The sequence below is a fragment of the Symphalangus syndactylus genome, chromosome 5 (genome assembly GCF_028878055.3).
Source record: "Symphalangus syndactylus isolate Jambi chromosome 5, NHGRI_mSymSyn1-v2.1_pri, whole genome shotgun sequence".
NCBI classification, from domain to species: domain Eukaryota; kingdom Metazoa; phylum Chordata; class Mammalia; order Primates; family Hylobatidae; genus Symphalangus; species Symphalangus syndactylus.
The window spans coordinates 82,034,840-82,047,579 of NC_072427.2; the positions used below are offsets into that span (position 1 = coordinate 82,034,840).

At 48.0% G+C, this 12,740-nt stretch overlaps 1 protein-coding gene across 2 annotated transcripts; it reads left to right on the forward strand.

The window, feature by feature from the left end:
- Positions 1-7,626: 7,626 nt before the first annotated feature.
- Positions 7,627-8,104, forward strand: LOC129483139 (ubiquitin-ribosomal protein eL40 fusion protein-like). 2 transcript variants are annotated; one of them, XM_055280103.2, is made up of 2 exons: positions 7,627-7,729; positions 7,817-8,104. In XM_055280103.2, exons 1-2 carry the CDS (start codon positions 7,627-7,629, stop codon positions 8,008-8,010), a joined length of 297 nt encoding a protein of 98 aa, XP_055136078.1. In that variant the 3' UTR covers positions 8,011-8,104. The 2 variants fall into 2 exon arrangements, with proteins under 2 accessions (XP_055136078.1, XP_055136077.1); XM_055280102.2 differs by having other exon boundaries at positions 7,627-8,093.
- Positions 8,105-12,740: the final 4,636 nt, after the last annotated feature.

Consider the following 12,740-nt stretch of genomic DNA (forward strand, 5'->3'; position numbering starts at 1 on the left):
TACAGGAGCACACCACCATCCCCAGCTAAATGTTTATATTTTAAGTAGTGATAGGCCAGTCTCATTATATTTCCCAGGCTGGTCTCGAATTCCTGGCCTCAAATGATCCTCCTGCTTCGACCTCCCAAAGTGTTGTGATTACAGGTGTGAACCACCGCACCTGGCCGGCAGTGTTTCTCTGTGCCAACCTTAGTAGTAAATCTCGGTGCTGTTTCTTCTTCTTTCATGTAAAAGCTGCATCTACATTGTTCCTATTTTTATAGCCCTTTTTAGACTGTTACTTCGATTCAGACTTTTCCCTGCTTGGCACATTTAGTTTCTTCTGCTTTGAGGCCATCTTCATGTGACCACTCAGAACTTAGAGCAGGCCAAGAGGAAGAGAGTTGTAGGGTTCCCTTGCTAGCTTGGCTTTGAAGCAACATTGTCCAGCAACTATGCTTGCGGGAAGTATGCAAAATCCTTCTGTGAGCCCACAGATTTTACAGAGCCTTGAAGACCCAGTCAAAGCAGTCTTATGCGATTGCGGCTTTCCTGGAATAGCAAGTTTTAAATAGTAAATGACTGTAAAGAAACTCATTAGGGAAGGCATATTTTACCTCCTTTTCTGTCATCATTATAATAGAGGATTCAATCAAGTTTAATTTATTCAGCCAGGTGCCCATGGAAGCTGCCTCGTTTGTTTGGCTTTGTTTTCATGAAATCCCTCGTCACTTGTGTTCCGAGCGTCAGTGAGCTAATCCTGCCCCTCTGTCACTTCCATAGAAGACAAAGGCCACTAACACAGAATCTCCACAATGAAAACGGGCAGAGAATCTATTAATGTGTCAGTTGCCTGTGAATTATGGCCAAGATATTTGCCCAACATATGGCACAAGGTTATCACATTGTAAAAGCAACTCATTTGAAGCAAAGCATCCATGCACACAAACAGACACTCATAACTACTTAGGGGTACAAAAAAATTATACCCAAGGACAAGTATTCTTGGGCATTTGAAGCAACAACTACGTAATCGTAGAGTTAATCTATTGGGAATATTTTACTTTCTGTAGGAGAAAAATAAAGATAAAATAAAAATTACAGCAGCCATGAGGGATAAAGTGGGAAACAGCCATGTTTAGTCCTAATCCTCAATCAGAGGACCCCTCTTAGGATAGAGGGACAGGGTCCACAGGCAGGAAAGAGTGTTATCACCTGAATCCATTTTATTTTATTTTATTTTTTTTTTTGAGACAGTCTCGCTCTGTCACCAGGCTGGAGTGCAGTGGCACTATCTCGGCTCACCGCAACCTCCGCCTCCCAGGTTCAGGCAATTCTCCTGCCTCAGCCTCCCGAGTAGCTGGGATTACGGGCGACCGCCACCACGCCCAGCTAATTTTTGTATTTTTAGTAGAGGCAGGGTTTCGCCATGTTGGCCAGGCTAGTCTTGAACTCCTGACCTCACGATCTGCCTCGGCCTCCCAAAGTGCTGGGATTACAGGTGTGAGCCACCGTGCCCAGCCTGTTTTATTTTTTATTTTTTTTATTTTTGAGACAATGTCTCGCTCCGTCTCCCAGGCTGGAGTACAATGGTACCATCTCAGCTCACTGAAACCTCTGCCTCCCGGGTTCAAGCAATTCTTGTGCCTTAGCCTCCTGAGTAGCTGGGATTACAGGCATAAGCCACCTCGCCCGGCCCCTGAATCCATTTTATCCATGGAAAGGAACAAGCTGATATCATGGAGACAGATGTCATCTAGTCATCCAGCTTTCTGTTAGACACCTCCAGACAGACCCAGGAAGGCTGGTCTTTGCCTTTGCAAATTCAGAATCTTAAACTAATTAGCAGCAAAGTTAACGTATCTTTTTTTTTTTTTTGAGTCAGGGTCTCACTCTATTACCCAGGCTACAGTGCAGTGGTACAATCATGGCTCACTGCCGTCTCGACCTTCTGAGCGCGTGATCCTCCCTCCTTAGCCTCCTGAGTAGCTGGGACCATGGGTTCCTGCCACCACACCCAGCTAATTTTTAAATTTTTTGTAGAGACGGGGGTCTTACCATGTTGCCTAGGCTGGTCTTGAACTCCTAGGCTCAAGTGATGTTCCTGCCTCGGCCTCCCAAAGTGCTGGGATTACAGGTGTGAGCCACCACACATGGCCTAAACATATCTTTTTGGGGGACACAATTCAACCTATAAAGGCAATCTCATTATTTCTGCATGAACGATAGTGTAGTGGGCATCTGCTAACACTGCCTCACATCTGGTACTGCACCTCCCTCCTCCCTTCCTATGGGAAACTCTTCCTCACCATTCCAAACCTGTGAGTCCACCCCTTTGGCCACACAGGACTGAGAGGTACCTCAAGCTGGGCATGTGACTGGTCAATTAATGACCTTCCCTCAGATTTTTCTTTTTTTTTTTTTTTTTTGAGACAGAGTCACGCTTTGTCGCCCAGGCTGGAGTGCAGTGGCGCAATCTCGGCTCACTGCAAGCTCCGCCTCCCGTGTTCACCCCATTCTCCTGCCTCAGCCTCTCCGAGTAGCTGGGACTACAGGCGCCCGCCACCATGCCTGGCTAATTTTTTTGTATTTTTAGTAGAGACGGGGTTTCACCGTGGTCTCGATCTCCTGACCTTGTGATCCGCCCGCCTCGGCCTCCCAAAGTGCTGGGATTACAAGCGTGAGCCACCGCGCCTGGCCCCTCAGATTTTTCTAAATAGACCTGGTGGAGGAAGGCTCTTTCCCGTCTGGGATGTGGGACTTGGGCACAAAACCTTGGAACTGCAGCAGCTACGTCCCCAAATACAACATGGAGAGAAGTTGTCTGAAAAAAGAGAAGATGAAGCCAACAGGAGGAGAGGAGTTGAGACGAGAGGCAGAGGGCAAGAGCCGGATAGCTTAGAGGTTCTCAATTCCAGCGTTCCTTAAGGTTTGGCCCTGGCGCATCCAGGGTTATGAGAATTAACCAGGTCTCCTTTGTGGTCAACTAGTTTGAACTGAGTTTTTGGAACAAAAAGCGTCCCAGGAGAAACCTGTAGCATAGTGAGGATGAAAGGGACACAGCATTAAGTGGATCCTTGAGGGCTTTATCACTTGGGAAAGCCCGAGGAGAGCCCCTGGGGACATACAACATCTTTCCAGAGGAGCAGAGGGCTGGGTGGAGAAGTGGACCCTGAGAAGTAGTTGGGGATCCTCAGGAGCTGAGGCGTGTGGCTCTCTAGGACAGCCAACATATCAGGAATTTCCGTGTTAAAGCTCAATTACAGCCTCTGTGGGACCTGAGGCTATTTAAATTCAAAATGAAAAGGCTGGCCGGGCGCGGTGGCTCACGCTTGTAATCCCAGCACTTTGGGAGGCCGAGGCGGGCGGATCATGAGGTCAGGAGATCGAGACCACGGTGAAACCCTGTCTCTACTAAAAATACAAAAAATTAGCCGGGCGTGGTGGCGGGCGCCTGTAGTCCCAGCTACTCGGAGAGGCTGAGGCAGGAGAATGGCGTGAACCCGGGAGGCGGAGCTTGCAGTGAGCCGAGATCGCGCCACTGCACTCCAGCCTGGGCGACAGAGCGAGACTCCGTCTCAAAAAAAAAAAAAAGAAAAAAAAAAAAACAAAAAAAAACAAAATGAAAAGGCAAATTATCAGCTGGTGTGGTGGCTCATGCCTGTAATCCCAGCACTTTGGGAGGCCAAGGTGGACAGATTATGAGGTCAAGAGATCAAGACCGTCCTGGCCAACATGGTGAAACCCCGTCTCTACTAAAAATACAAAAATTCACTGGGCATGGTGGCGGGCGCCTGTAGTCCCAGCTACTCTGGAGGCTGAGGCAGGAGAATCTCTAGAACCCGGGAGGCAGAGGTTGCAGTGAGCTGAGATCACGCCACTGCACTCCAGCCTGATACAGAGTGAGACTCTGTCTCAAAAAAAAAAAAAAAAAGAAAGAAAAGAAAGAAAAGGCAAATTATCAAAAAGCTGATTGGTGAGCCTAGAATCCCAGCCAGAGGGATCTAAACCAGCTGACTGTATCAGTCCATTCTCATGTTGGTAATAAACACGTACCCAAGACTGTGTAATTTATAAAGGAAAGAAGTATAATTAACTCAGTTCCAGTGTGGCTTCGGAGGCCTCAGGAAACTTACAATCATGACAGAAGGGGAAACAAAGGTGTCCTTCTTCACATGGCGGCAGCAAGGAGAAGTGCTGAGCAAAGCCGGGGAAAATAATCCACTCACTATCACGAGAACAGCATGGGGGTCACTGCCCCCATGATTCAATCACCTCCCTCTGGGTCCTTCCCATGACATGTAGGGATTATGGGAACCAGGGTTCAAGATGAGATTTGGGTGGGGACACAGCCAAACTATATAACTGACTTAAATATTTACTGGCATCAGGCTTTAATGTCTAGTTTCACCATCAAGTATGCCTATCAGAAGGACATTAATTTATTCATTCAACAATTATCAAAGGCCTACTATGTCTCAGGAACTTTGGTAAGTGTGGGTGGGCATACTGCAGTACACAAAAGACATGTGATTTGTGCTCCCAGGGAACTTTCAGTCTATGGGGAAAAAAGATACTGAACAAATTAAATATATCAATGAATCTACAATTATAATTGCAAACTGTAGTAAACATCATGAATGAAAAGTTATGAGAAAGAAAGACAAGGAGGGATGTATTTTATTTTTTATAGAGATGGGGTCTTCCTATGTAACCCAGGCTGATCTGGAACTCCTGGCCTCAAGTGATCCTCCCACCTCAGCCTTCCAAAGTGCTGGGTTTACAGGCATGAGCCACCAGACCCAGCTGGACCTATTTTAGATTGGAAGGTTAAGAAAGGCTTCTCTGAGGGGAGAATATGGAGGCCTGAAGGGGAGTAGAAGTTAGCCAGGCAACTAATGTATGGGGACGGAGAATGGCAAGGCAAGGCAAGAGGAGGGAAGAGAATTCCAGGCAAAGGAAACAGTGTATGCAAAGGCCCTGTGGTCAGAAAGAGCTTGACTATAAATGAAGAAGTGTGGCTGAAGCATAGTTAGGGAAGGAAAAGAACAGCTTGAAAAGAGCCTCGAGAGACAGGCAACGGCCTGAGTAAGGATTCTAGATTCTACCCTAGTGCAATGGAAAGCTACTGAAGAATTTTAATTCTTGCTCTAAATTACCTTTACAAAAGAGAATTAATGGAAGAAGGACAAAAGAGAAGAGAGACCAGTTAGGAGGTTATAGGCGATAGGTTAGGGGAGAGAAGATGCTAGTTTGGACCAGGTGATGGCAGAGAAGTACGGATTTGAGACATGTTGGAGACAGAACCGATGACACCAGACATGGTGTGGATGCGGTAGGTGACGGAGAGAGAGCTATCAAGGATGGCTTCCAGGTTACCGGCTTGTGCTTCTGGGAGTTGGTGGTGCCATGAGCTGAGTTGAGAAGTAATGAAGGATGTCGCAGGGAGAAGGGTAATGAAGATCAAAGACCGGCTTTACGCCTCTGCCCGGCCGCCCCGTCCGGGAAGAAGTGAGGAGCGCCTCTGCACAGCCACCCACTGTCTGGGAAGTGAGGAGCGCCTCTGCCCGGGCGCCCCATCCGGGAAGAAGTGAGGAGCGCCTCTGCACAGCCACCCATCGTCTGGGAAGTGAGGAGCGCCTCTGCCCGGCCACCCACTGTCTGGGAAGTGAGGAGCGCCTCTGCCCGGGCGCCCCATCCGGGAAGAAGTGAGGAGTGCCTCTGCACAGCCACCCATCGTCTGGGAAGTGAGGAGCGCCTCTGCCCGGCCACCCACTGTCTGGGAAGTGAGGAGCGCCTCTGCCCGGGCGCCCCATCCGGGAAGAAGTGAGGAGCGCCTCTGCACAGCCACCCATCGTCTGGGAAGTGAGGAGCGCCTCTGCCCGGCCACCCATCGTCTGGGAAGAAGTGAGGAGCGCCTCTGCCCGGCCACCCATCGTCTGGGAAGTGAGGAGCGCCTCTGCCCGGCCACCCATCGTCTGGGAAGAAGTGAGGAGCGTCTCTGCCTGGCCGCCCCGTCTGGGAAGTGAGGAGCCCCTCTGCCCGGCCGCCCCGTGTCTGGGTAGAAGTGAGGAGCTCCTCCGCCTGGCCGCTCCATCTGGGAGGTCTACCACGGAGGCCAGAAGCAATGTGGGGGCTGGACGTGGTGGCTCACGCCTGTGGTCCCGGCACTCTGGGGGGCGAGGTGGGTTGATCACTTCGGGCTAGGAGTTCGAGACCAGTCTGGCCAACTTGGTGAAACATGAAGAATACAACAGACAAACCAACCAACCAACTCAATGACAACAAAACAGGTCTACCCTGGAGTCATACTCTAATTTTTTCTATTTTCCTCCCTTTCTGATCCTTTATCCCACTTTCTTTTTTCTTTTTTTTTTTTTTTTTTTTTTTTGAGACAGAGTCTCGCTCTGTCACCCGGGCTGGAGTGCAGTGGCGCAATCTCGGCTCACTGCAAGCTCCGCCTCCCGGGTTCACACCATTCTCCTGCCTCAGCCTCCGAGTAGCTGGGACTACAGGCGCCAGTCACCACGCCCGGCTAATTTTTTGTATTTTTTAGTAGAGACGGGGTTTCACCGTGGTCTCGATCTCCTGACCTCGTGATCCGCCCGCCTCGGCCTCCCAAAGTGCTGGGATTACAAGCGTGAGCCACCGCGCCCGGCTATCCCACTTTCTTTTTCTTCCTCTTCCTTCTCCCTCTTCTTTGTCAAATAGAGGATTGAGTTATTATCACTGATCCATATAAAGTCCCTCTCTCATTTATTTTAACTCCCACCCCCATTTCTATTCCCCGACTTCCCATGTGCAACCTTCCTAATATGTTTGATACGCATCTTTTTGTTTGTATGTATTTTTAGAAAATGTTTATTGTTTTTGTATGCAAAAAAAATTAAAAAAAAAAAAAAAAAAAGACCGGCTTCAGTGTTAACATGTTAGGTGTCAGATGCCTGTCGGATTTCCAACTGGAGATATTAAACACTAGCTGGATATATGTATCTCATGATATATGAACAAACGAGGTTGGTGGTACAGATCCGTGAATCACTGAGAAAACCAATAGGAAGGGGTGAGACTGCCCCAGCAGAACGTATACAATGAGAAAAGAAGAGGACCCAGGGACTGACATCAGAGGAACTCACTGCATTTAACTGTTGTACAAGCCAACAAGTCAACAAAGAAAACGGAAAAGGTACAGCCAGACAGATGGCAGAAAATCCAAGAGTACAGTGTCACAGGTACCAAAAAGAGTGTTATAAGGAGCCACTGGCCGCATGTGTGAATTGCTAACCTCCAGTATGATGAAGACTGAAAAACGTTGCCGGGCGCAGTGGCTCACATCTGTAATCCCAGCACTTTGGGAGGCCGAGGTGGGCGGATCACCTGAGGTCGGGAGTTCAAGACCAGCCTGACCAACATGGAGAAACCCCGTCTCTACTAAAAATACAAAATTAGCCAGGCATGATGGCGCATGCCTGTAATCCCAGCTACTCGAGAGGCTGAGGCAGGGGAATCGCTTGAACCTGGGAGGCAGAAGTTGCAGTGAGCCGAGATCGCGCCATTGCACTCCAGCCTGGGCAACAAGAGCAAAAATCCGTCTTAAAAAAAAAAAAAAAAAAGAGCGAGGCGGCTGAGCTGCAGATGCAGACAGACATGCAGATCTTTGTGAAGACCCTCATGGGCAAAACCATCACCACTGAGGTCGAGCCCAGGGACATCCCTGAGAATGTCACAGCCAAAATTCAAGACAAGGAGGGTGTCCCACCTGACCAGCAGCGTCTGGTATTTGCCGGCAAACAGCTGGAGGACGGCCTCACTCTCTCAGACTACAACATCCAGAAAGAGTCCACCCTGCACCTGGTGTTGCACCTGCGAGGTGGCATTATTGAGCCTTCCCTCCGCCAGCTTGCTCAGAAATACAACTGCGACAAGATGATCTGCCGCAAGTGCTATGCTCGCCTTCACCCTCGTGCTGTCAACTGCCGCAAGAAGAAGTGTGGCCACACCAACAACCTGCGTCCCAAGAAGGTCAAATAAGGTTGTTCTTTCCTTGAAGGGTAGCCTCCTGCCCAGGCCCCGTGGCCCTGAAGCCTCAATAAAGTGTCTCTTTCGCTGACTGGAAAAAAAAAAAGAAAAATGTTTATTGGGCTGGGCATGGTATCTTGTGCCTGTAATCCCAGTACTTTGGGAGGCCAAGATGGGAGGAATGCTTGAGGCCAGCTTGGTCAACATAGTGAGACCCCATGTCTACAAAAAATTAGCCAAGTGTGGTGACTTGCACCTGCAGTCCCAGCTACTCAGGAGGCTGAGGTAGGAAGTTGGCTTGAAGCTGGGAGGTTGAGGCTGCCATCAGCCATGATCGTGCCACTGCACTCCAGCCTCGGTGACAGAGCAAGACTCCGTCTCAAAAAAAAACAAAAAACAAAAAAAAATATAAATAAATAAACAGAAAAATTTTTACTGGATTTGGCCAATAGAAGTGCTTCTGATGGCCATTCAAGAGCTTCCTCAGTGAAGTGGTGGGGGTACTACCATCTCCAAATGGTGCTTGTGAGTGAGTGTCCTGAATTTGTCATTTGGGAATCTTTCATAAATCAATTGACACTCCAAATTATTCAGCTCATGTCCTCACAAGTTCAAGGGAGGCTAAGAAACAGTCTGGTTCCTGTGGACACTCAGACTAGTATTATGCATTTATTAACTGCAATTAGCCAGGAACAGGCTGATAAGATGACTCTTCTGGTTCTAGCACACAGAGTGAAGGGTAGAATAAAAGTTTCAGGCCGGGCTCACACCTGTAATCCCAACACTTTCGGAGGCTTTACCTGAGGTCAGGAGTTCGAGGCCAGCCTGGACAACATGGTGAAACCCTGTCTCTACTAAAAATACAAAAATTAGCCAGGCGTGGTGGTGCACACCTGTAATCCCAGCTACTCGGGAGGCTGAGGCAGGAGAATTGCTTGAACCCGGGAGGTGGAGGTTGCAGTGAGTTGAGATCGTGCAATTGCACTCCAGCCTGGGCAACAGAGTGAGACTGTCTCAAAAATAAAGAAAAAAAAAAGGCCGGGCCTGGTGGCTCAGGCTGGGTGCGGTGACTCATGCCTGTAATCCCAGCACTTTGGGAGGCCGAGGCAGGTGGATCATCCAAGGTTAGGAGTTCAAGGCCAGCCTGGCCAACATGGTGAAACCCTGTCTCTACTAAAAAAAAAAAAATACAAAAAATTAGCTGGGTGTGGTGGTGTGCACCTGTAATCCTAGCTACTTGGGAGGCTGAGGCAAGAGAATCACTTGAACCCAGGAGGCGGAGGTTGCAGTGAGCCAAGATCGTGCCATTTCACTCTAGCCTGGGCAACAAGAACAAAACTCCATCTCAAAAAAAAGAAAAAAAAGAAAAGAAAAAAGAAAGAAAGAAAGAAAAAAAAGTTTCCTCGCAACTTTATTTTCTGAGTATGGTGTTTGAAGTTTAAGTGAGACCATGGGTATGAATTCCCCTGGAGAAGGGTAAAGCCACGTTGCCCTGTGGTGTGTTACTGCTGGTGCTGGAAGGGAACTGTCAGCTCATGGTGCTATCTGGGAACTCAGGACCTGTGAGCCAGGACCTCATCTCCTCTGGGGCTGCTGTGCCTACCTGCACCCCCTAACTTCAGCACTACACTTATTAAATGGTCCATGTCTCTCTTATCACACCAAGGAGATTAAAGCCCAGGTTGATCCTCCCTTGTTGGCACTAAGTACAAAATGTCTTGGGGGATGTTCACTGCGTGGTTAAGCTGTTGGACTCCTCCACACACACTTAGGACAAACTGGGAAGAGGCAACCCTTTCTCAGGAAATTATCTGGTATAAACTAAGTAGGTAAAATCCTGGTTTACAATGCAGATGAATGAAGCCTGCCATGTTTGAATTCAAAAGGACCTGAATAGGAGCCCATTTCCACCACTTACTAGCTATGAGACTGGCAGTGTGTTACTTCATTTCTCTCAAGCTCATTTTGCTCAGTGATAAAATGAGGATGATAAGAATAATGCTTAGTTTACAGGGATAGTGTGAGGTAAGGAGATAAAGTAGATAACGTACTTGGTACTAGAGCCCAATAGCGAACATTCATTCTCTCCCTCCCTCAGTCCCACCTTAGCTGTAGGTCTGCAGCTGCATGTAGGAAAGTGGGTTAGAGACCCCTTGAGGTATGAAGAATCCAAGGGAAGTATTTTAGGAGAGGATTAAGCGCCACCGATCTGGATCTGGAGAGCCAGGGAGCTGTGGGCGTCCTTGAGGCTTGGTGCCCCAGGGGCTATGGAGAGTGGTCTGCATGTTTAGTAAGATTTGGACTGGTGGTTACGAAGCTTTTGTCACCAGTCATTTCTGACACATTAAATAAAGTCTGTCATATCGGCCTCTAAGTTCAAGGTTTTAATTCACCTTGGAGGACCAAAAAGCATTTTGCAGCTAGATTCGCTGCTGGGTGCTATTCTGTTTCCCATGCTTTTCATTTCTCAGAACCAGTTCATCGAGACTAAAGACTAATGCCAGTGCTGTTGGCTTGTCTGGAGAAAACAAAGCCATTAATGATAGTTACCATATTAATTGCAGAAAGTGCTTCTTTAAGTTTCTGTTGGCAAGAAGTTACCAGTGTAACAGAGTAAGTGAAGTGCGTCCAGGCCAGGCGGGGTTTTTAATCTTCATGCTTTAGGTTTTTGTTATTGCAGTTGCCAAAACGCCAAGCTTATAATTTACAAGTCATATCCACACGTCCCTTAGAAAGAAACTCAAACCTAAAAATAGAAATGAAACTCAGGAAAACACCAACCCAGATAAATAAATCTTATGTCAAATGGAGAAAGCTTGTAAATCTGTGCTTACGGTTATATTAATTGCTTCAATTTCGATTGACTGAAGCAAGTGCATTAACCAGTCAGCCCGTCCCTGCCCAAAGGAAGACAGCAATTCTCTCATGTTTCAGAAAAATTTCTCACATCATTTCTTGCTCTTTTTTCTTTTTCTTCTCTTTTCTTTTCTTCTTCTTCTTTTTTTTTTGAGATGGAGTGTCACTCTTGTTGCTCAGGCTGGAGTGCAGTGGCGCGATCTCGGCTCACTGCAACCTCCACCTCCTGGGTTCAAGCGATTCTCCTTCCTCAGCCTCCTGCGTAGCTGGGATTACAGGCACGCACCACCACACCTGGCTAATTTTTGTATTTTTAGTAGAGACAGGGTTTCGCCATGTTGGCCAGGCTGGTCTCAAACTCCTGACCTCAGGTGATCCACCCGCCTTGGCCTCCGAAAGTGCTGGGATTACAGGCGTGAGCCACCACGCCTGGCCTCTTGCTCTTTTTTTCTACTCTTGTCAGTGACTGATTATTCATTTCTTGGTCAACAGACTGCTCTGTCTAACAGGCAGGGTAATACTTCACTGGGATTACTTTTATCTAAAGCATTGCATGTATAGGGCCAAGGTCTTTGGTGATCCCCATGCAGACCTTCCTTACACAGCCGCACATTGCATCCCTAATCCCGACCAGTTGTTAGAAATATGTGTGCAATTGTTAAGGGTAGGAAAAGGGAAGAATGTGGATGGATAGTTGCAAAACACTGCTTCCAAGCCTAAAAACCCTGGACATTCTTTTTCTTTCTTTCCTTTCTTTTCTTTTTTTTTTTTGAGACATGGTCTCCCTGTCACCCAGGCTGGAGTACAGTGGTGCAGGCATAGCTCACTGCAGCCTCAGCCTTCTGGGCTCAGGATCCTCTTGCCTCAGCCTCCCAAGTAGCTGGGACTACAGGTGCGCACCACCATACCGAGCTCATTTATTGTTGTTTTTGTTGTTGTTGGTGGTGTTTGCGACAGAGTCTCCCTCTATCACCCAGGCTGGAGTGCAGTAGCACGATCTTGGCTCACTGCAACCTCCATCTCCTGGGTTCCAGCGATTCTCCTGCCACAGCCTTCTGAGTAGCTGGGATTACAGGCACTCGCCACCACGCCTGGCTAATTTTTGTATTTTTAGTAGAGATGGGGTTTCGCCACGTTGGCCAGGCTGGTCTCGAACTCCTGACCTCAGGCGATCCACCTGCCGCAGCCTCCCAAAGTGCCGGGATTATAGGCATGAGCCCCCCCACCCAGTCACTTCTCAGTTTCTTAGATTCAGTAGCTAGGGCCTGCATATTAAATTCACAAAAGATACCTTAACAGGAGAAAAATAAAAAAGAGTTAACACTCACATGTGCAAGGTGTATACAGATGGGAGAATTCTGTGATGAGTAATTCAAAGGGGTGGATAGAATTTGGGGCTTATACGCCATCTTAATTGGTGAAGGGGAAGGAGAGAAAGGCACCTGTGCGAAAACAAATGACCGTTTTGGAAAAATAAATGGATTCTCAGGAGAACAAACAGGAGATAAGAAAGTTTGTGATAATGGGCTGGGTGTGGTGGCTGTCACACTTATAATCCCAGCGCTTTGGGAGGCCGATGTGGGCAGATCACTTGAGATCAGGAGTTTGAGACCAGCCTGGCCAACATGGTGAAACACTGTCTGTACTAAAAATATAAAAATTAGCCAGGCATGGTGGCGGGCGCCTATAATCCCAGCTACTCGGGAGGCTGAGGGCAGGAGAATTGCTTGAACTCGAGAGGCGGAGGTTGCAGTGAGCCGAGATCCTACCATTGCACTTCAGCCTGGGCCACAGAGCGAGACTCCGTCTCAAACTAAAATACAAACAGACAAAACCCACAAAAATTAGCTGGGCATGATGGCACATGCCTGTAATCCCAGGTACTC

Bases quoted from the DNA above. Each gene is read 5' to 3' on its own strand.
- LOC129483139 (XM_055280102.2), top strand. From the start codon at position 7,627: ATGCAGATCTTTGTGAAGACCCTCATGGGCAAAACCATCACCACTGAG.